At 50.3% G+C, this 21,910-nt stretch overlaps 3 protein-coding genes and 1 pseudogene across 3 annotated transcripts; 3 read left to right on the top strand and 1 right to left on the bottom strand.

Annotated features, from left to right (window-relative positions):
* Positions 1-2,696: 2,696 nt before the first annotated feature.
* On the top strand, positions 2,697-6,792 carry Scrn2 (secernin 2). The gene is made up of 8 exons (XM_021213021.2): positions 2,697-2,812; positions 3,184-3,357; positions 3,663-3,844; positions 4,915-5,114; positions 5,583-5,798; positions 5,893-6,058; positions 6,152-6,332; positions 6,501-6,792. The coding sequence occupies exons 2-8, from the start codon at positions 3,184-3,186 to the stop codon at positions 6,657-6,659; spliced, it is 1,278 nt and encodes a 425-aa protein (XP_021068680.1). The 5' UTR covers positions 2,697-2,812; the 3' UTR covers positions 6,660-6,792.
* A 549-nt stretch (positions 6,793-7,341) lies between these two features.
* On the bottom strand, positions 7,342-13,572 carry Lrrc46 (leucine rich repeat containing 46). Its single transcript, XM_021212827.1, has 8 exons — positions 13,242-13,572; positions 13,015-13,120; positions 11,134-11,242; positions 9,166-9,212; positions 8,825-8,934; positions 8,604-8,673; positions 8,175-8,320; positions 7,342-7,761 (listed from the first exon to the last, which is right to left on the bottom strand). Exons 1-8 carry the CDS (start codon positions 13,261-13,263, stop codon positions 7,400-7,402), a joined length of 972 nt encoding a protein of 323 aa, XP_021068486.1. The 5' UTR covers positions 13,264-13,572; the 3' UTR covers positions 7,342-7,399.
* LOC110331945 lies at positions 9,687-10,194 on the top strand (annotated as a pseudogene).
* Positions 13,573-13,700: 128 nt separating the features above from the next.
* Mrpl10 (mitochondrial ribosomal protein L10) lies at positions 13,701-21,511 on the top strand. Its single transcript, XM_021212829.2, has 5 exons — positions 13,701-13,777; positions 17,029-17,198; positions 19,546-19,710; positions 19,905-20,049; positions 20,586-21,511. The coding sequence occupies exons 1-5, from the start codon at positions 13,726-13,728 to the stop codon at positions 20,840-20,842; spliced, it is 789 nt and encodes a 262-aa protein (XP_021068488.1). The 5' UTR covers positions 13,701-13,725; the 3' UTR covers positions 20,843-21,511.
* The last annotated feature ends 399 nt before the right edge of the window (positions 21,512-21,910 follow it).

The raw sequence follows: 21,910 nt of genomic DNA on the forward strand, positions 1-21,910 counted from the left end.
GAAAGAAAAAAATATTTAAAAAGTCGGGAGGCAGAGGCAGGTGGATTTCTGAGTTCGAGGCCAGCCTGGTCTACAAAGTGAGTTCCAGGACAGCCAAGGTTATACAGAGAAACCCTGTCTCGAAAAACCAAAAACAATAAAAAATAAAAATAAAAAAAGAAATGGAAAAATGTGCACACAAGTGCACATGCACACATGCACACACACACATACTCATGGTACATATGGACACACACACATGCATATGAGCACACATGGACACAGACAAGCGCACAGGCACATACACACATATACACACACATACATACACAATGCTTCTGTGTTTATACATTGCAATAATTAAAATGGTAGACGTATCACAGATTCCATGTGATCCATAGAAGTAATTCCTAGAGGTCATGGGACCATAAGTGTGTGAGGCACATGCTCTTCCGTGCCAACGACAGAGATGATTCATAGAGGAAAAAATTGAAGTGAAAGCCAACACCATAAGAAGTCTGAATCCAGCTCCACACCACTGTCTGCCCCTCTAAGCCCAAATTTCTCCTTTCCGATCTCCTCCTCACTGTGCAGAGAAGGTAGAAGCATCACAGTTCTGCAATTAGAAATTTCTAAATCCCCTTTTCAAAGTTATCTTTCTAAGCACCTAGTGGGCAGAATTGAACTTGGGTTTCTGGAGACAGGCGAGTTTTGTGTAAGTCTCCTTGTGACATGGGAGTAGACGGGGTCAGGGAGATGGCTCAGGCAGTACAGGTCCAAACAATCCAGTGCCTAGCACACAAGCATGAAGGCCCGAGTTCCATGTCCAGTATGTGAACTATAATCCCAGCCCTGTGGAGGCAGAGACAGGAAGTTCTCTGAGCTTGCCGGTCGGCCAGCTACTGAAGCAGAATCAACAAGATTCAGCCTTCATCCGAGGCCCTGTCTCAAAGAAGAAGATGGAGAGCAACCGAGGAAGACACCCAGTGTAGACCTCTAGTCTGCATAAGAGAGACCTACATGGTGATGTGCACTTGCACACATGTATGTATACACAGTCTCCCAAAGTCAAAGTTGTAAAATATGTACAACAACAACAACAAAACGAGGTGGACAGCTCAAAAGATTTGGCATCTAAGGTTGAAAATAAAAAAAGGGGGGGGGCACTGGAGAGATGGCTCAACTGTTAAGAGCACTGACTGTTCTTCCAGAGGTCCTGAGTTCAAATACCAGCAACCACATGGTGGCTCACAACCATCTGTAATAGGATCCAATGCCCTCTTCTGCTGTGTCTGAAGTCAGCTACAGTGTGCTCATATACAATAAATAAATCTTTAATTAAAAAAAAGAAAGAAAGAAAAAAGAAAAAGGGACCAGAAGGATGGTTCAGCAGTTAGAGTGAAGATTGATCTTGCAGGAGACCTGAGTTTGGTTCCCACCACGCATGCCAGGTGGCTCACAACCACCTGTGGCTCCAGCTTCAGAACATAGAACACCCTCTTCTGGCTTCTGTGGGCACATGCCCTCCCCTACACATAACCCATGTCTTAGTCAGGGTTTCTATTCCTGCACAAACATCATGACCAAAATGCAAGTTTGGGAGGAAAGGGTTTTTATTCAGCTTACACTTCCACATTGCTGTTCACCACCAAGGAAGTCAGGACTTGAACTCAAGCAGGTCTGAGAGCAGGAGCTGATGCAGAAGCCATGGAGGGATGTTCCTTATGGCTTGCTTCCCCTGGCTTGCTCAGCCTGCTCTTTTATAGAACCAAGACTACCAGCCCAGAGATGGCGCCACCCACAAGGGGACTTCCCCCCTCTTGATCACTAATTGAGAAAATGCTTTGCAGCTGGAGGCATTTCCCCAACTGAAGCTCCTTTCTCTGTGATAACTCCAGCCTGTGTCAAGTTGACACAAAACTGGCCAGTACAACCCCCACACACATATTCACACAATTTTAAAAAAGAACTTATTTTACGCATATTGATGTTTTGCCTGTATGTGTGCCTGCCTGAGCATCACGTGTGTCTGGAGTCCATGGAGATGAGAGAGAGCGTCAGATTCACAGAACCTGGAATTATAGACAGCTGTGAGCTGAGACTCGAACCCATGTTCTCCTCAACGGCAGCTTTGAAGTGCCCAGTTATCTCTCTAGTCTATAAAATTAAAAATTTTTTAAATTAGTAAAATAAGCGCGGGGCGGTGATGGCGCACGCCTTTAATCCCAGCACTTGGGAGGCAGGGGCAGGCAGATTTCTGTGAATTTGAGGCTAAGTTGTTCTACAGAGCAAGTTTCATGACAGCCAGAGCTACACAAAGAAACCCTGGCTCTAAAAAAAAACAAAACACAAAAACAGTAATAAAATAATACCGTAATTTAAAGTGTCACTATGCCTTTTGTCTTGTGTCTGCCCAGTTTTCCTGGGATTGCGCCCTTGAAATTCAAGTCAGGAAGCAGGTAGAGAAAGTTTTTCCTTAATCCCCAGAACCTCAGCAGTGTTGGCTATTTTATGAATTCTTTCTTTTCACTAGGGCTTCTTTTCTCCTTCAGCTCCACCTCCTGTTAAAGACTCTATCTGATAAGCCTGAAGAGAAAGCCCAGGACTCTTAAGCAGGATTTGAAAAGCCTCTCCGCTCTAAGTGGTGCTAGCTACCGCGCACCCTCGTGAAAGACGGTGGCATTGCAGGTGTCCTGTGCCGGCCCCGCCCCCGGGGACAAAGGCCTTCCAGGTCACATACCGGAGAACCTGGGTCCAGGGGAACAGATCTGACCTGAAGAGGAGGAAGTGGCGTCCGGAACCGAGCCTGGGGGGGATCTTGGAGGCAGAGAGGGTGAGAGACCCAGGCACTGTGTACTTGGAAAGGGTTGGACGGAAGAGGAGCGTGAATGTGAGCATGCGCAGGAGCGTGGGCTTCTTGGAGCCAGCGTTAGTGCCTAGAAACTACCCTGTAAGCCAGCCTGGAAGGGCTACGACTCCAAAACAGACGCTCTTAACTTGCAGAGTTGGCGCTGTCTCCTGACTCCAAGCCAAGTGCACTGTTAGTGCGCACCACGCTTTGAGTGTGCACACAGTGCTGTTGTCTTCTCAGAGTGCACACGTGGGGAGGGAATGCCCTAGGCCCCACTGGTGGCCAAGATTGTGGAGAGGTATGAGGGACGTGAACATCTGCCCCCCACCCCCACCCCCGCACCTTCTTCGCAGATGGCGTCGTCGAGCCCCGATGCCCCTTGTTCCTGCGACTGCTTTGTCTCTGTGCCCCCGGCCTCAGCCATTCCAGCTGTAATCTTTGCAAAGAACTCAGACCGGCCCCGAGATGAGGTGCAGGAGGTGGTGTTTATACCAGCAGGCACTCACGTCCCTGGGAGCCGGCTTCAGGTGGGTTAGGACTTAGAAGGAACTGGAAGGCTTAGACATTATTCCCAGACCTTCTTCGTTTTCTTGCCCCTGGGACGGTAGCAGATGAAGTGGAAAGAGTACGGAGTTCCAGTCCACCAACCTGGACCCTTGGACGCTTGAGTGGAGTTAGCTTCTGCTAACTCGGTTTACTTATGTGTGACCTGAGAATAAGACCTTTCTCAGGGCCATTTAAAGTGGCTGACAAAGGGTCCGGGCAGTGTAAGTTCTGGGTCTTTTTTTTTTTTTTTTCCACTGAATTCTTCCTCTCTCTTCTTTACCTCCAGTGTACCTATATCGAGGTGGAACAGGTGGAGAAGACACATGCTGTGATTCTGAGCCGCCCTTCTTGGCTGTGGGGGGCTGAGATGGGGGCCAACGAGCTTGGTGTCTGCATTGGAAACGAAGCTGTGTGGACCAAAGAGCCTGTGGGGCAGGGGGAAGCCCTGCTGGGTATGGACCTGCTCAGGTACCGCTCTTCAGTGCCCCACTCCCTCCCACCTAATGCCTCAGTGTACTGGGCTTGTCTCTGTTGACCTTGCCCTTGTGGCCTTTCTAAGGAGGCTGCAGTCTTATATCTTCCTAGCCTGATAAAGAACCTCCCCTGGCCTAGAGTGCTTTAATTTTTTTTTTTCAGTACTTTTTGTTTGTTTGTTTTGAGACAGGGTTTCTCTGTGTAGCCCTGGCTGTCCAGGAACTTGCTCTGTAGACCAGGCTGGCCTTGAACTCACAGAGATCCTCCTGCCTGTGTGCCACCATACATAGCTCAGTACAACTTTTTTGTTTTTTGTTTTTTGTTTTGTTTTGTTTTTGTTTTTGTTTTGTTTTTTTGAGACAGGGTTTCTCTGTGTAGCCTTAGCTGTCCTGGAACTCACTCTGTAGACCAGGCTGGCCTCGAACTCAGAAATCTGCCTGCCTCTGCCTCCCAGGTGCTGGGATTAAAGGTGTGTGCCACCACGCCCGGCTCAGTACTACTTTTGTTAACTGAAATATTACATAGCTGTGGTTTATAAAACCTGGTAAATGTGGGGCAGCCCCGCCTGAGGAGAGTTTCAGGCGCTTCTTCCTTGGAGAGAGTGTTCCAGACCTTTCCATAGAATTCTCAGTTCAAAGCTTGGCAGCTATATGGCTTATTATTGTTTTTTTCATGTTTGTTTCTTTTTGTTTTATTTTATGTTTTGAGACAGGGTCTCACTGCATAACCCTGACTGGCTTAGAATTCACTATGTAGACCAGGCTAGCTTCAAACTCAGGGAGATCTGCCTGCCTCCCAAGTGCTGGGTTGAAAGTGTGTACCACTACTCCAGCTGATTTTTCATTTTGCTTTGGCATTTTTTTTGTCTGTTTTAAGATAAGAGATCATGTAGTATGTAGCTGAGTTCAGAGATGAACTTCTGATCTCCCTGCCTCCACTCCGGTGGAATCACAGGTCTGACCTGCGTGACTGTTTAATACCATCATTGGTGCTGGGTTTGCTGTGTTACGTGGGCTTTGCATCAAAGCCGTGTGGACCACTTCTGTACTCTGATTTTCTATCAGGCTGGCTTTGGAACGGAGCAGCACTGCCCAGGAGGCTGTGCACGTGATTGCAGGCCTGCTGGACCGCTATGGGCAGGGAGGCAGCTGCCGGGAGGATCCAGAGCCGTTCTGCTATCACAATACTTTTTTACTGGCTGATCGGACAGAGGCGTGGGTGCTGGAGACAGCTGGGAGCCTGTGGGCTGCTCAGCGGATCCAGGGTAGGAGTCTAGCATAGAGCCTGCCTCCAAGAGGGAACCTAGACCTCCCCAGGTACTGCCTTCCTTCCACTTCTGAAGGCTACCATTTTTGTTCTTCCTGACAGCCTTGGGCAGTGGGAAAGCTCTGAAGGGATAGGGAGGGCCACCCTGGGAGACTAGAAATGAACACACTTAGTAACTCTTTCTCCTTCACCTGACCAAATGTTCCCATGCTTTAGCCTGCCCCTTCCTCTGGGAAGCCTTCCTGGATCTCCCCGTGTGGTTAGACAGTCTTATGCAAGCAGCTACCACTTTGCTGTCACATCTGTCCCTATGATTTAGTTCTGATTGCTTTGTCAGTCTCCTCATTACCACAGGCCCCTTAAGGGCAGGTTGTACTTGTTTAGACTGTCATCTATGTACGTCACCCAGGGTCTAGCACATAGTGGGTGCCCCATAACAGATAAACAAGTTCCTCTTCTTACACAGGAGGTGCCCGGAATATTTCTAACCAGCTGAGCATTGGTACAGACATCTCAGCTGAACACCCGGAGCTCCGCAGCCACGCCAAGGCTCAGGGTTGGTGGACTGGGCAGGGCCTCTTTGACTTTGCGGAGGTCTTCTCCCTGACTCAGCAGCCTGTGCGCATGGAGGCTGCCAAGGCCCGCTTCCGGGCAGGGTGTGAGTTGCTGCAGCGGCATCAAGGTCTGTGAGTGGTGGGCAGGAGGGCCACAGCACCCTAGCTGGGGTCCCTGTCATACTCCCGTTTGCTGAGCCCTCCCCACTCCGTCCTCTGCAGGAAGCATCACAGCAGAGGTGATGATGGACATCCTTAGGAACAAGGAGAGCGGCATCTGCATGGACTCCGGAGGCTTCCGCACCACAGCCAGTATGGTGTCCGTCCTGCCCCAGGATCCCACAAAGCCCTGTGTCCACTTCCTCACTGCCACACCAGACCCATCCAGGTGAGGGCTGAAGGGGACAGACTGCAGTGTCAGGGACATGACAGCACCTGTTCCCAGTTACTGCTTCAGTCCTTCAACCTGTTGTCTTATTAGGTCCATATTCAAGCCTTTCATCTTTGGAGTGGGGGTGTCCCAGTCCCCCCAGGTATTGTCCCCCACTTTTGGAGCCCAGGACCCTGTTCGGATCCTCCCCCGATTCCAGACTCGGGTGGACCGTCGGCACTCACTCTATCGTGGACACCAGGCAGCCCTGGGGCTGATGGAGGATGAGCAGGTAAGCCAGGGGTCTGTGCCGAGGGCAGGTAGGAAATACCTTTTGGATATTCTGGGACCAGAAAGGGCTGTAGATCTGAGGAGAGGTGGGACCTTCAGCTAGTCTTGGGAGATCATGCCAGGGGCGGGGGAGAGGGTTCACATTCTTCACCTCTGACTTTCACAACAGGAACAGGCACAACAACTCCGGAAAAAGCAGCAGAGGCTGGAGCAGGAAGGCCTGGAGGCTCTCAGAGGGCTGCTTACCGGTGAACAGACCCCACCTCCCCAGGGCCTGGGCAGCCTCTTCCAGGCCTTTGTGGAGAGGGAGCAGCAGGCCTATGCTTAAGCATGCAGGAGCTCTGGGGCCAGCTGCCCTGAGTGGTGGTGGGTGCAGTGGGGGTGAATCCCGGCCATCCCTTCACCCTGCTCATCCAAGTTTGGAGTGACTTAATAAATGTTTTATTTCCTTCTTTAGTGAATTGGATCTCAAGTCTATTGAGAGGAGCTGAGCTGGGGCAAAGGGCAGCTCCCAGCAGGCTGGTTGCTAAACCTGTAGTGCCAAGCCGCAGACCCTAATGATGGGTGCTATGGGACCTAGCTGTGCCAGGTGGTGGAGGTGGAGGTGAGGTTTTCATGAAGTCCCCTCACTAGGTAGATGGCTACTATCTGGGGACAATCAGGATCCCAAGGTTCAGTCCTTAACTTGGACTGCATGGTAACATGTCTTTAAAACAATTACTCAGGAGGCAGAGGCAAGTGGATTATCTGTGAGTTCCAGGCTAGCCTGTTCTGCACAGTGAGTTCCAGGCCAGCCAGGGCTACACGGTGAGGCACTATCTTTAAAAATCCACGAAGCTGTCTCACCACGAGACAGCAAGGTGCTCCTGCTTCTTGCCCACTTGAGGACCAGCGGGACTCAGCCCTTTCGGTCGTCCCTAAAAGCTTGAGCTGCTCTGAGGGACTGGGTTTCTGCCTTCTGGTTTTGATTCCTTGACTTGCCCCATGGAACATGAAAAGCATTCCAAGTGCAGAGACACTTTATTGGGGCAGAGCCTGAGAAGGAGGCGTGTGCGTAGAGACTGTGCATTACTTTGTGCTTTTCTTGTTTGTCGTTTTGGTTGTGCTGGGGGTTGCAGCCCGAGAGGTCTTGGCGGTGGTGACTGCTAGAGCCCCCTTCCTTGCCTGGACGGAGCTTTTCTGGTTCTTGGAAACCTGTTTCTTGTCAGAAGAGGCAGTCTGGGTTGAGGAGGTAGCTTTAGGGGCTGACTCCTTCCCAGGCTGTTCAGGGGCAGTAGAGCTGCAGTCCCCAGCCATGGGCACGGCAGGCAGCAGGGGCAGGTCTGTGAGGACAGGCTGTGTCTCCATCCTTGACAAGTGCTCTGTCAGGACTGCCTGCTGCCTGCGTTCCTGACGCTGATGCAGTTCCTGCTCCAAGTCCTTGAAGAATCCTGGGGGAGGAGAGGTGTAACCCTGAGCTCAGCAGGAGGGCCTTGGGCTCTGGGATATCGCTGGTAAACCTCCCGCCATGCCCAGTAAAAGGAGTATGAAGCTGGGGCTGGGAGGCACGAGTCCCCAGCATCCCCTAGTTAGATCCTGCCCTAATTCCAGACAGAGGTGGGTCATTGGCACTCACTTTATTATGGACAGCAGGTGGCCATGAGGCTGATGGAAAGTGAGCAAATAACCCCCAGGGACTATGTGCCACGCTGGGAGGGTGACAGATGCCACCCTCCTGAGTGGCTTTCTGGGAACATGAAGGGCCTGGGGTGGAGAGACCACAGAGCTGCAGAGGCCACTCCACAGAACTAGCTGCCTAGGGCAATGTCAGTGAGGGTCTCCCAGTGTCTGGGGCCAGTGTCACCTCGCTCCGCGCAGAAGGGGCCATTGAGCTCTGGAAACTCCTCATCATCATCTGAGGATTTATCCTCCTCATCTGAGGTCCACCGCTCCAATATAGGCTGCTTGTCCAGGTCCAAGAGCAGTGGCAGGGCTCCTATCACCATCTTCCTGTAAGGCAGAAGGAGCAGAGGTTACCCATGAGGGCTTCCCTGGTGTGGGACCTGGGAGGGTACAGTGACTGTGTGCTTGTGTGCTTTAGTGCCCATCCCTGGATGGGAATGACTTTAGGAGATGGGCCTGGGGTCAGCTTCAAAGAGCACCAGGCTGGCTCCTGTGAGGTGCTGGATATGGGACTCAGGCTAGGGGCAGAGGGCACGATGGCTTGCGGGTTGACAGTGGCTGCCTAGAGCACGGGTGACGCCCGCTCAGCTCGCCCTCAGTCCCTCCTCACCTGTAGCCATCCTGGTTGGTGCAGGGATTTCCACACAGGTTGAGAATGAGAAGGCTCTCGGGGAGCTCATCTGTGCAGCAGAAAGAATGGGGTCTTATGCCTGCTCTGCACCTCCTCCCCAAGAGAGACAAGCATCGGGGACTATAGCAAAAATCAAAGGAGCTTGGAAGCAAGAGGAGGGACCACCCCACATGCCATGGACCAGGGCCAGGCGCCCCCACCTAGCTTCAGCGTTTCTATCAGGTTCTCAGACAGGTCCAGAAACTGGAGGTACTGGAGGTCAACGAGGTTTTCCACATGCCTGATTTGGTTTCCTGCCAAAGACAGGAAGCTGCAAAGGAGGAGGGAGGGACAGAGACAAGGCTGAGCGACAGGATGGCTGGAGGAGGAGGAGGGCGCCAGGGCAGCTGGCTGACAAGTGGGGACTCAGAGCCTTGTGGGCTGAGGGAAGCAGAGCCAGGCTTAGGGAGCCCCAAGCCAGTTCGAGGGGGTGTAGCCAGTTTCTCGCCACCCACCACCCACCATCCACTCCCTACTCTTTTCCTGCCTTGGTGCCACATACCGCAGGGAGGTGATGCATGCCAAGTTCTCAATGCGCTGGATCTTATTCTGCAGGAGGAAGCCAGGGTGGGGAAACAGAGTTAAGGCAGCCGGGTGGGAAGTCTTGTGAAGGGGATGAAGGTCTACGACCATGTCTATGCTCAGCAGCAGCCATTACATTTGGAGAATGGCCACTCAACCTGACTGAGTAGCTGGATGTCATTTCCTTGGGGAGAGATGATTTGTTTTCTCTGGTCAGTGGTTAACGTGTAAACTTGGGGCTAGTTCAGTGAGTTGACCAAAGAGGGACTGGAGACTCAAGAAGGAAACCAAGGGGCCCTAGGGAAATGGGAAAGGCCTCCTGGGGGTCTGCAAACCCAGAAGGAACAATGATTGTGTACTAGTTGGCTCTCAAGACTTTTATAGGAGGGGTTTAAGGGCTCTGGCTATACTTATCCTAGGAAAGGCTGAAGATCACCCAACCACCACGGCATAGCCTCCAAAAGATCTGAAGGCCCCAGGCACTGTGGGAGCCGCGGTTACTGTGCAGACATGGCCAAGTCCAAGAACCATACCACACACAACCAGTCCTGCAAATGGCACAGAAACGGCATCAAGAAACCCTGGTCACAAAGACACGAATCTCCTACAGGGGTTGACCCCAAGTTCCTGAGGAACATGCGATTTGCCAAGAACCACAACAAGAAAGGCCTGAAGAAGATGCAGGCCAACAATGCAAAGGCAGTGAGTGCACGTGCAGAGGCCATCAAGGCCCTTGTGAAGCCTCAGGCCATCAAGCCCAAGATGCCAAAGGGCCCCAGCTGCAAACTCAGCCGGCTGGCTTTCATCACTCACCCCAAGCTTGGGAAGCAGATTCGAATGGCCAAGGGTCAGAGGCTCTGCCAATTGAAGCCCAAGGTTCACACCAAGGCAGAGGCCAAAGCTCCAGCTAGGCCCAGGCTTCAGCTGCAGCCCAGGCTCCCAAAGGTGCTCAGGCCCCCAAAGGTGCCCAGGCCCCTGTGAAGACCCCATAGAAAAGGCTCCTGCCAGTGTGAAGACAGATGGACTGTTGTGGCACACCCACCCACACACTATTTGCAGATGACCAGTGTCCTATGCTGTTTTTACAAATAATCTCAGGCAAGATCAGAGAGAGAGAGAGAGAGAGAGAGAGAGAGAGAGAGAGAGAGAGAGAGAGAGATCTGAAGGATGAAGGATGTAGGCTGTATCAAAAGTGGTAACTGGGTACTTGTTTAAACATTTTTAATGACATTGTCTGTCTATCTGTGTGTGTGTGTGTGTGTGTGTGTGTATGTGTGGTGCGAGAGCACATCTGCGTGAAGGTCAGAAAACAAGCAAATTGATAGTTCTTTCCTACTATGTGGGTCTTGGGATTGAACTCAAGTTACCAGGCTTGGCAGCAAGCCCTTTATGTGCTGAGCCATCTTGCCAGCCCTTTGTTTGTTGGCTTATAGACACAGTCACTTAATTTGGCCTTGGCTGGCCTGGAAATTATAGAGCAGGCTGGCCTCCAACTCAGAGATTTCCCTGCCTCTGCCTCCTGAGTGTTGGGATTAAAGGTGTGTGCCACCACACCCGGCCTGCTTGGATCTATATTTTAAGAGTTCTGTGTGGCAGGCTGGGACTTCCATGTAATCTAGGTGGCCTCGATCTTGTCAGTCTTCAGTGCTCAAATCCTGGGGTGACAGGCATGTGCCACCGCCCCCATGGGAACAGGCTTAATCCTGAGAGGACCTTCTACAGTCTAGAAGGTCTGGAATCTAAACCAGAGAAGTGTCTGCACATAGTGATTCTAGAGCGCTTCAGGAGCTTTGGTTCACTTGGGAATGTTCTCCTGGCCAAAACTCCAGAAACAGAGAGATGAGCTGTTCAGCTGTTTTCAGATTAGACAGACTAGGTGCACAGCAGGGAAAGGACAGGAAGTACGGGGGGGGGGCGGTGCTCTTGGGGTGGGGGGTGGAGACTTTACCGATTGCAAGTAGAGGCTGTGAATATTCCGGAGTTTCTCTAAATTCCCGATACAAGTAATCCCTTCCCCATCCAGGCGGACGGTCTCCAGTTCATCAAGAGTGTGAAACCTAAAGGAGAGCAAGCAGGGTTCACACCTGTGGCCTTCAGTAGACGATGGGAGGGAGGGAGGAGGAGATGTGTCTCACTCAAGGAAAGGAAGGGGTCGAGGGCTGAGTGGCTTTGAGTTGTCAAGGACAGCTTCCCTTTAATCCCAGCACTTGGGAGGCAGAGGCAGGTGGATTTCTGAGTTCGAGGCCAGCCTGGTCTACAAAGTGAGTTCCAGGACAGCCAGGGCTACACAGAGAGACCCTGTCTTGAAAAACAAAAAACAAAAAACAAACAAACAAAACAAACCAAACCAAACCAAACAAACAAACAAAAAAGGACAGCTTCATGACATTAGTCTTAAGTCATGAGACTGGCTGGTCTCAGACACGTGGCTCTCCAGTGGTGGCAGGAGAAAGCCAAGCACTAGCTGACAGCAGGCCTCTAATTGGTAGATGGCTGTTCATGCTTCCTGGCGATTCAGAACAAGAGCAGCTTTCCTTGGATGGTGGAGCAAGTCTGGGGTGAGGAGAGATGGAGAAATACTCTCATGTCCCCTGGCAGAACCTCTCTCCCTTTTTAATGATTGTGGAAGGAAATCACTTGTTCTATCCTTACGCTCATTATTTCCAAATTTACTGAATGTCCTCGGACAAATGACGTAGGCTCTCAGCCATCATTATTAGGGAAACCAACAAGATAACTATGACAGGTGGATGCCAGAGGCACAAAAGTGGGTACATGGACCATGTACCAACTCCACACTGGGGGCGTCAGGAACTTCCTAGAAGAGGTGACAAATGCATAGGCAGTGAGAGGGGAAAGGGGAAGGGGACAATGCATGGGCTAATCCAGCCTGTCTTGAACTTGCATATGCCTGCAAATCCTTTGGGTACTGCAAGATGTGGATTCTAATTCAGTAGGTTTGAGCAGGTGTCCTTTCTTTCTTGTAAGGTAAAGGCAAAGAGCTTCATGTAGCCCTGGGTGGCCTCAGACTTTCTGTGTAGCTGAGGAGAAAGAGCTTGAACTTCAGATCTTCCTGCCATGACCTCTTGAGTGCCAGGATTATACCACAGCCAGGTTTATGTGGTTCTTAGCAATGTGTCGAGTGAGCTATATATCCCCAGTGGAAATTCATTTCTAACAAGCCAAGCTCTCAGGCGATGCCAAGCTACTCTGTCTAACAAAGGGCAAGACCATGCATGGTATGAGGGCTGGAGAGACGGCTCAGAGGTTAAGTGCACCACTGGCTTCCAGAGGTCCTGAGTTCAATTCCCAGCAACCACATGGTGGCTCATAACTATCTTTAATGGGATCTGATGCCCTCTTCTGGCATGGAGGCTGGAATGCATTGTATACATAATAAAAAAGAATGTTAAAAAAAAAAAAAAAAGAACATGGTATGAGAGATTGCACACTTATAGAATGTGGCTGTAAATAGGGTTGGTTTATGCTATTTGGATTTTATTCTAGCTGTAGTTGGTTGCTGAGGAAGTTTCTACCAGGGAGTAATTAGATTTATCATTTATAACAATCAATGGGGCAACAACAGTGTAGGGAGGCCAGACTGAGAACTGGGCGGAGAATTTTGGGGTCTGCTAAGAGGTGAGGTAGTGACCTCCAAGGCAGCTGAGGATGTATGAAAAATCATCTTCAAGCAGTAAAAACCAACTGGAAAGTAATACTGATTGGTGAGTGGAGTAAGAGAGAAACACGAGTGGAGTGTCGAAGTCAGTACAGCCCGCAATGTCAGTGTTCCCGCCTTCTATCACCCCTTTCTCTCCCGTCCACTCACAACTTTTCTGACAGGTCTTCATCTTCAGGGAAGGTCAAGTTCCGCTTGGTGATAAGGGCTTCAGTAATGTGGACACCTTCCTCGGTTCTCTGGGCAGCTTTCTTAGCTGGGGAAAGATGAGCATTTTGTCGCCTGTTTTTTTTTTTGTTTTTGTTTGTTTGTTTGTTTGTTTTGTTTTGTTTTTTGAGACCCGACCTTACTGTTGCCCAACTGTTTTGTCAACTCACCTTCCTGCTCGTCTCCTGGCATGATCTAAAATAAACAGCGGCTGCTTGAGGCTGATAGATGGGCGAAGGTGAGCAGAGAAGCTTAGACGGTTGGGCCGGTTGAACCCAGGTTGGGGGGGAAGACTAAGGAGACAAGGGCAGGGGGTTCTGAGAATTATTGGGGGTGCGGTGGAAGATAGGGGTAAATGGGAGCGAAGGATCTGGAGTTAGAGGTGTGTGGCGTGGCTTTACTGGCCTTAAACTGAAAGGACCAGAAGGATGAGAAAGAACCGTTCCTCGAGGTCTCGCGTCGTTGCTAGGAGACTGGACGCCAGGTCTGACGGAACGGGGGCGGGGAGGGAGGGAGGAGCCCAGCTCCACGCATGCGGATAGCGGCCCCATCCGGCGCCACGCCCACTGTTTCCGGGCCCGGGTTGTCACGGCTGCCCCACAATCCTTAGCTATTTCCGTCTCCGCGCAGCCCTCATGGGAACTTCCTGTAGCGATGGCTGCGGCGGTGGCCGGGATCCTCCGAGGAGGTCTCCCGCCCCGGGCGGGTAAGGAGTGACCCAGGGCCTCCCTGCACGCAGGCTGGTGCTCTCTAGCCCTCGCCTCCCTCCTTTCCTTCTGACCTTCCCCGTAATCTCTGACGGTCGACAGCTCTCGGCGACCCTGCCGCTAGCCGGATCCCTGATGTGACTGGGTCCTGTTACCTGCCTGTGACATCCCTTCCACGGCCCCTCCCCCCCCCCCCCAAGCCGGGCATCACAGCGGCGCTGTCACCAAAACAGTGACAGGTTCCTACACCCCAGGACCTCGCTTTGGATTTTTTCTAGCCCTTCGCTCAGTTCTTATTCCTGGTCCCGGAGCGTCCTTGCCAGAAAGTTTATGCGTTCCGTCTTCAGGTCTTAGCCCAAACACAGACCCAAGTCTTCTCTCAACGACCCTCTCTCCATAAAGAGCAGGTTCTTCGGTGAAATTTGCTTCTATCAGTTCCGTCTGGTTTGGTTTATGCACCTGTGTCATCTGATCTGTTAAACTTCACTGTGTCCACCTCAGCTTCGGTGTCTGATGTTAATAGGCATCAGGCATTTAATGAGCAAATATGACATACTGTAGAATTGTACTCATTGCTTCAAAGCAAGGGCACCTTGGGAGGAAGGCATTATTTTTATTTTTATTTTTTTAAAGAAGTATTCACTTTATGTATGTGAGTACACAGTTGCTGTCTTCAGACACACCAGAAGAGGGCATCAGATCTCATTACAGATGGTTGTGAGCCACCATGTAGTTGCTGGGACTTGAACTCGGGACCTCTGGAAGAGCAATTAGTGCTCGCAACCGCTGAGCCACCTCTCCAGTCCCATCTCATTCCAAAGGCACTCGTAACAGGTCTTGTGGCCCTTAACCATAAAACCTCTCTCCCTGGCCATCCTCCATATTACCTGGAATCTTCTAGCTGATCTTTTCCCTGCAAAACGACACTGTTGGTCTTTATGTTAGGGTTGAAAGAGTCACCTTGGCTCAGAGCTTTGGAGAATTTCCTTGGGTGCAGAGGGGACCTTCCAAGCTTTTCCTGTCACCAAGATTGTGCCATTGGGCACAAAAAGGTCAGAGGGCAGCTTGCATGCCTCTTTTCTCTTCTCCACCGTAGAGGGGTTCCAAGGGTTGAGTTTAGGTCGTCAGGGTTGGCAGTAAGTGCATTTATTTGTACTGAATGAGTCATCTCTCAGGCCTTAATCTTGCATTTCGAGTCAGGGTCTCACATTGGTGCGGTTGATCTTGAACTCGGATTTCAGGTGCTCACCCTCTGACTCCTTTGGGAGAGTTGTGAGGTGCTTGTTTTTACCCCCTACTTGCTTCAAGCCGTAGGAGCCCCAGAGCCATGGGATGAAGCCATCGATATCACGGGAAGAGTTTATTAAAATACACCTTGCTGGACCCCACCACCGAGTTTCGGGATTTTATAGGTCTAGGGACAGCAGGAAAGTATGTGCGCTCCCAGGCAAAGCTGATGTTGGTGTCTTGATGGAGTTCTTTGCGCTTCAAGAACTGCTGCTTAAGCCGGGCGGTGGTGGTGCACGCCCTTAATCCCAGCACTCAGGAAGCAGAGGCAGGCGGATTTCTGAGTTCGAGGCCAGCCTGGTCTACAGAGTGAGTTCCAGGACAGCCAGGGCTACTTACACACACACACACACACACACACACACACACACACACACAAGAACTGCTGCTTAGAAGACTGGCATGTTACAGTAGGGCTGGTCATGATGGTATTCTCTTCTTTCTTGCATTTGCTCTGTTTTTCTTGCTTGCTAGTGATGGAACCTTGGGCTGGGCAGGTAGACCAGTTCTGTACCTCTTCGTTGCAGTTCCAGCCCAGATGACTGTTTAATGAAGAGTTTTACTGGAGCACGGTCTCTTTGCTTTACATATTGTTTGTGGCTGCACTGGTTTCTGATTGGTTGGCTGATTTTCATACGTCTTAGTAACCCCAGCCAGCCTGAGCCTGGAACTCACAGAGATACTTCTATCTCTGAAGCCCAAAGAGTGAAGATGTGCACCACCATGTCCAGCTTGTTTCTTCATTTTTTTTTTTTTTTTTTTTTTTTTTTTTTTTTTTTTTCGAGACAGGGTTTCTCTGTATAGCCCTGGCTGTCCTGGAACTCACTTTGTAGACCAGGCTGGCCTCGAACTCAGAAATCCGCCTGCCTCTGCCTCCCGAGTGCTGGGATTAAAGGCGTGCGCCACCACACTCAGCTTTTTTCTTCATTTTAAAGAACACTATCCCACAGTGTAGCACTGACTGGCGTAGAACTCAATGTGTAGACTAACCTGGCCTTCAACTTGGGGCAGTCCTCCTGCCTCTGTTTTCTGAGTGCTAAGTTATATGCATGTTCTACCATATCCAAGTTATTATTATTACTAATTTATTTTGTGTGCTTTGATTGCCTATATAAGGCCTGCAGGTGTCAGAAGAGGGCCTGGAGTGACAGACAGGTGATTGTGAGTCATATGGGTGCTGAGAAGTGAACCCAGGTTTGCTGTCAGTCAAAAGGTGCTCCTAACCACAGAGCCATCACTCCAGCTCCAACCACGCCCAGGCTTTTACGGCTGTTTTTAGCTGGGTTGAGTGACAAACTATATGAACTCCAAACTTAAAATATTTATTGTTTGGCCATTTAAGGAAAGCGTTTTCTCAATCCTCTCCTCATATGCTTTGATTATTAATTTAGGCACTGTTTTGCTTTTTGAGGTGGTGTTGTACCCTGGACTGTTGTCTTACTAATGGCAATTCTGCCTTAGCCTCCTGAGTGAATTGCAGTGTGCATGCTATTCCTGGTTCTCCATTTCCTTTGTACTTTTAAGATACTTTATCTTGTAAAAAAAAAAAAAAAAAATCTTTTAAAATTCTAGGACCTGTGCAGGGCTGGATCTGTAGTCCACTTAGTAGAGTGCTTGCCAGCGCACTCTGGGATTTACCCCAGCAGGCTTAAAGCAGGCATGGTGACATACACCTGCAGTTCTAAAGGCAGCACACAGGTGGAGTGGGCAGTGAGTTAAAGCCAGCCTGGGCTGTATGAGATCCTGCCTAAAGACAAACAAAAAGCAACAGTAACAAAAACCTGGAGAGAGGAGCGTCTTAAGCTATTGAGCCTCTGCTAAGGTCACCCACTAAGAGAAGAGAATTTTTTTGTGCCATGCCTAACTCTGACCCGAGCCTTTCTCTGTGGAGGTGGAGGTGTTGTTTGAAGACAAGTGAGGTCCTTCAAGGGGCTGTGTCTTATGCTGTCATTTCCCCTTGTAGCTTGGCTGCCCACCCTCCAGACTGTGCGCCATGGCTCCAAGGCTGTGACCCGCCACTGGCGAGTCATGCACTTCCAGCGGCAGAAGCTAATGGCTATAACTGAGTATATTCCTCCCAAACCTGCCATCAACCCGAGATGCCTGCCACCTCCTCCCAAGCCCCCCAAGGAGGTAAGGCAGCTCAGCATGTGTTACTTGGTGGTGGGCTGATGAAGCTGGACTCCAGCCCTGTGGCTCTTCTGATCAACAGTTCACTTCTTTCAGAGACAGAGAGTGTGTGTGTGTGTGTGTGTGTGTGTGTGTGTGTGTGTGTGTGTGTACACACTTGCCACCGCTCATGGTGGAGGTCAGAGGGCAGCTTTCAGGATTCAGGTCTCTCCTAACACCTTGTAAAGTGTTTTGTTTCTGCCATGCTGCATGCTCCACACTTGCGCACAGGTTCTGGTGAGTTCTGTCTCACTGCAGGAGCTGTGACTGCAGATGTGTGGAAGCACATACCAGACTTCCTTACATGAGTCCAGGGGGCGGAAATCAGATTGTCAGGTTCCTACAGCAGCCACCCTGACTCTGAGTCTCACCCACCCTAGATCCTTATAGTAAAATACACACTTGGTTCTGCGTTGTCACGCTCTGCATTTTCTGTAGTTTTTACTTGTCTCCAAAAAAAGCGTCTGGAAGCTTTACAAGTTTGTGGGCGGAATTTCACTCCTGCCTTTTTTTTTTTTTTTGGAGACAGGGAGTTGTAGGACCTTCTCAGTTCCCAAATGCAAAGGATCTCTCTCATCTTAGCCTCCTGGATGCAGAGACTACAGGTGTGAGCCGCCACACCCTGTTCTTTCCTGTTTTAAGGAGCTGAAGCTTCCCGGTTTTCCCTGAGGGGTGGATGCTAGAAGTTTCTGTGTTTTGAAAGGAACAGGAAGAAGCTAGGTGTGGTGTCACAAGCCTATAATGTTAGCATTTAGGAGGTAGAAGCTGGAGGCTCGGGGAAGCAGGTGTTCAGGGTCATCCTTGGCTATATAGGGAGTTCAAGGCCGGTTTGCACTATTTGACAAGCCGTTTTGAAGAAAAAGCAAAACACTGGGCAAAGTAGCACACACCTGTAATTCTAGCACTCAGATGGCTGAAGCAAGAAGATTTGCTTATGAGTTCCAGGCTAGCCTCGTCTATGTAATTAGTTCCAGATTATCTAGGACTAAAAGGGGACCCTGTCTGGAAAGAAAGAAGAGAAAAAGGCGAGGGCCTGGAGAAATAGCTCAGCAGTTACTTGTTCTTCCAGAGGACCCAGTTTGGACCTTAAACATCCACATGCCAGCTCATGACTGTCTGTAATGCCCTCTTCTGGCCTTCTAGTTCACTGCATACATAGGGTGCACACATGCATGCTAGCAAATACTCATACACATAATACACTTTTTAAAAAAGAAAAGAAGGGTTGGAGAGATGGCTCAGAGGTTGAACGCACTGTGTCTCCAGAGATCCTGAGTTCAATTTCCAGCAACCACATGGTATCTGTAATGTCATCTTGGCGCCCTCTTCTGGTGTGCAGGCAGAACACTGTACATAATAAATAAATCTTAAAAAAAGAAAAAAAAGAGAGAGAAAGAAACAAGAAACCGGACCCCTGTACTGAGAGGTGCAGGCGCTTACTGCTAAGCCTGGGCTCTAGGGCCCAGACTCACTTCCTCCAGGTTTGATGCCAGGCGCCTTTGCCCACTGAGCCATCTTCCAGTCCCCCTGTCATGTATTTTAAATTGGTAAAATTGGTGTGAGATAATAATTGAAGTAACTTTGTGTGTGTGGTACTGGGCATTGAACCACACTGGGCAAGTGGCCTGCTGCCAAGTCTATCCTGAACCTTTATTTTAACTTTTTTCTTGAGAGAGCCTTTTGTTCAGTTCCAAAATTCAGCCATTTTTTTTTCTTTTTATTCTGTAGCTCAAGCAGGCCTTGAACTTTTGATTTTCCTGCCTCAGCCTCCTGAGTAGCTAGCATTAGTTTTACAGGCTTGTTTACTACAGCCTATAATGAAGTAACTTTTGTTAGATACGGTAACACAGGCTGCCTGGCAAGGCGTCTGGAGCCAACAGGCACTCTCAGGTTTGCAGACCCTGCTCTGAAGCCTCCAGTTCTCTAGGGGAAGTGAAACAGTTATGGTAGGGGACCTGCCATGCTGTAGGAATCAGGCCCAGTTCTCTAGGGGAAGTGGAATAGTTATGGTAGGGGACCTGCCATGCTGTAGGAATCAGGCCCAGTTCTCTAGGGCAAGTGGAACAGTTATGGTAGGGGACCTGCCATGCTGTAGGANGGGACCTGCCATGCTGTAGGAATCAGGCCCAGTTCTCTAGGGGAAGTGGAACAGTTATGGTAGGGGACCTGCCATGCTGTAGGAATCAGGCCCAGCTCCCCTCCCCGTTCTCCAGTTTGTTACACCTGGCATGACTGACCATCCTGGTGCCTGTGTGAGGTAAGGGATACCAGACCCTCTGTGTGTCTCCTCTGCCATTCCTTCTTGCTGCAGGAGTCAGGCCTCATCCGGCTCCTGCGTCAAGATATAGTAGCAGTTTTTCGGGACAACCGAATGATAGCTGTCTGCCAGAACGTGGCCTTGAGTGCAGAGGATAAGCTGCTCCTGAGACACCAGCTACGGAAACACAAGATCTTCATAAAAGTCTTCCCCAGCCAGGTAGGGTGGCCCTGGCTCAGGCCTGCTGCATGGGCCTCCCGTAGGATGCTTCCAGCTTCTGTCCTAGACAGCCTAGACAGCCCTAGAGCCTAAGCTGTGGGTGGGGTGCACTCTGCTTGGGACAGCCTGTCACCAAGGTATGTGGCTTTCCCCTCCTCTTGTCCCCCATTAATCCTTCTTTCCTGTGATCCCAGGTCCTAAAGCCTTTTCTAGAAGATTCCAAATACCAAAATCTGCTACCCCTTTTTGTTGGACACAACCTGCTGCTGGTCAGTGAGGAGCCCAAGGTCAAGGAAATGGTGCGGGTCTTAAAGAGCGTTCCTTTCCTGCCACTACTGGGTGAGTGGGCAGCCCCGGGGTAGGGCCGGGCTGAAGTGGGATGGCTGGTGCAGAGTTAGCATGTTTGTTAGGGACTGACTGTGCCACTCAACACCTGTGCCGTGGCGCTGGACGTGACGTGTGCATGCCCCCCAATAGGTAAGTAAAAATGATAAGAAAGAAGTATCTCAGATAATAGGGCTGAGGTAAAGTGCCGTGACCAGTGTGTTGAGGTTCATTCTATAGAGAAGACTACCTGTGACCCCAGAAAATTCAGACTAGTGGAAGCTCCACTTTTTCACTCCAAGATCTTGTCTTCAGAGAAGTTTATGAGGCACTGATGTGACGGAGTTTTAGACTCTGGCGGATGTTTGTTTATGTTTTCAAGGAAAGAAAGAGGAGGGATGCATTCCCAACAGTGGGCTGAGGCACATGTGTGACCCTGAATTTAAGACCAAGGTTGGGGGAGAAGGCACTGGGGAGCAGATTCTCGGGTTCGGATGATGCTTTTCAAGCACGGCGTTTGCGGGGAGCCTGCTGACCCTATGCTCTTGCAGGTGGCTGCGTTGATGACACCATCCTCAGCAGGCAGGGACTCGTAGACTATGCCAAGCTGCCCAGCCTGGACCAGCTACAGGGGGAGCTGGTAGGAGGCCTTACTCACCTCACGGCCCAGACCCGCTCCCTGCTTCAGCACCAGCCAGTCCAGCTGACTTCCCTGTTGGATCAGTATGTCAAACAGCAAAATGAGGGAGACTGTGCCACATCAGCCAATGGGAAGCTACATCCTCCTGATCCTGCTCCAGATTCCTAGCCGGCCTGTTTTACCCAGCTCTGCCCATAAACACACTCCGTCCCTGTTGTCTGTCTTCTTGTCTGGCAGAGATCTAGAAGAATTTGGAGTGGGGAGTGGCCTTGTGTGACTTGGCTCTCATTCACAATGACCTCCTTGGGGACAGGCCTCTTGATGATACAGAGAAATTCCATTCCAGAGTGAGGCTGCCCATTGTCCTTGGTTTCACTGATCGCTGTCTTTAGTTGTTCCAACCAGGGACCGATAGGAACAGTCTTCTTGTCCTCCCTGCACCAGGCAGAGGATGGAGACTGTCTTGCCCAGCCTCCTCACCCACTACCCTGTGCTCTGTTCCCAGTCCACCTTCTCAGTGCTCATGCCACGGTGGACCAGTTAGGCAGACTTGTGAATGGCACCTGCTGGGTCTTGTGCCAAGCACTCTACCACCAGATGCAGGTGCCAGCTCCTTTCGTCCTCACCACTCAGGAAACAGCAGAGAAGTTTGAGTTCTGGATAAGGTCTCGAATTCAGTTCTCTGAAGCCTCAAATTCTCAAAGTAGAACTTCTTCATAAAGTTACCCACGAGTGGGGCCTGGTGGGCTCAGACATTTATGTTCCACACTTCAGTGTGCTGGGCTGTCGAAAGAATAGGGAAACTGCTTTGTGATAAAAATAAAATAAATTTTACTGACTTTTTTTTTTAAGAATTATTTTTTGTGTAAAACTGTGCTATGGGGCTGGAGAGGTGGCTCAGCAGTTAAGAGCACTGACTGTTCTTCCAGAGGTCCTGAGTTCAATTCCCAACAACTACATGGTGACTCCCAACCATCTGTAATGATCTGGTGTCCTCTTCTGGTGTGTCTGAAGACAGCTACAGTGTACTCATATACATAAAATAAATAAATATAAAAAAATCCTCTGCCTACATTTATATTTGTACACTACGTATGTGCCTGTACACACAGAGGTCAGAAGAGGGCATTGATCAGGCGCTAGATCCCTGGTGCTGGTGAACCACCTTGTGGGTGGGAGGTTGAACCTGGGTCCTCGGAAGAACAAGTGCTTACAGCCGAGTCTCCAGCCCTGAAC

Source organism: Mus pahari, chromosome 14, assembly GCF_900095145.1.
Source record: "Mus pahari chromosome 14, PAHARI_EIJ_v1.1, whole genome shotgun sequence".
Classification (NCBI taxonomy): Eukaryota; Metazoa; Chordata; class Mammalia; order Rodentia; family Muridae; genus Mus; species Mus pahari.

What these genes read in the sequence shown, in the direction of transcription:
- Mrpl10 (XM_021212829.2), top strand. Translation starts at nt 13,726, where the DNA reads ATGGCTGCGGCGGTGGCCGGGATCCTCCGAGGAGGTCTCCCGCCCCGG. An exon ending in CTCCCAAGCCCCCCAAGGAG is followed by an intron (nt 17,199 to 19,545) that starts GTAAGGCAGCTC and finishes TTCTTGCTGCAG; the next exon opens with GAGTCAGGCCTCATCCGGCT. An exon ending in TAAAAGTCTTCCCCAGCCAG is followed by an intron (nt 19,711 to 19,904) that starts GTAGGGTGGCCC and finishes CTGTGATCCCAG; the next exon opens with GTCCTAAAGCCTTTTCTAGA.
- Scrn2 (XM_021213021.2), top strand. Translation starts at nt 3,184, where the DNA reads ATGGCGTCGTCGAGCCCCGATGCCCCTTGTTCCTGCGACTGCTTTGTC. An exon ending in GTTGCTGCAGCGGCATCAAG is followed by an intron (nt 5,799 to 5,892) that starts GTCTGTGAGTGG and finishes CGTCCTCTGCAG; the next exon opens with GAAGCATCACAGCAGAGGTG. An exon ending in GCCACACCAGACCCATCCAG is followed by an intron (nt 6,059 to 6,151) that starts GTGAGGGCTGAA and finishes TTGTCTTATTAG; the next exon opens with GTCCATATTCAAGCCTTTCA.
- Lrrc46 (XM_021212827.1), bottom strand. Translation starts at nt 13,263, where the DNA reads ATGCCAGGAGACGAGCAGGAAG. An exon ending in GCCAGGAGACGAGCAGGAAG is followed by an intron (nt 13,121 to 13,241) that starts GTGAGTTGACAA and finishes ATCTTTCCCCAG; the next exon opens with CTAAGAAAGCTGCCCAGAGA. An exon ending in CCCCTTCTGCGCGGAGCGAG is followed by an intron (nt 7,762 to 8,174) that starts GTGACACTGGCC and finishes CTCCTCCCCCAG; the next exon opens with GATTCTTCAAGGACTTGGAG.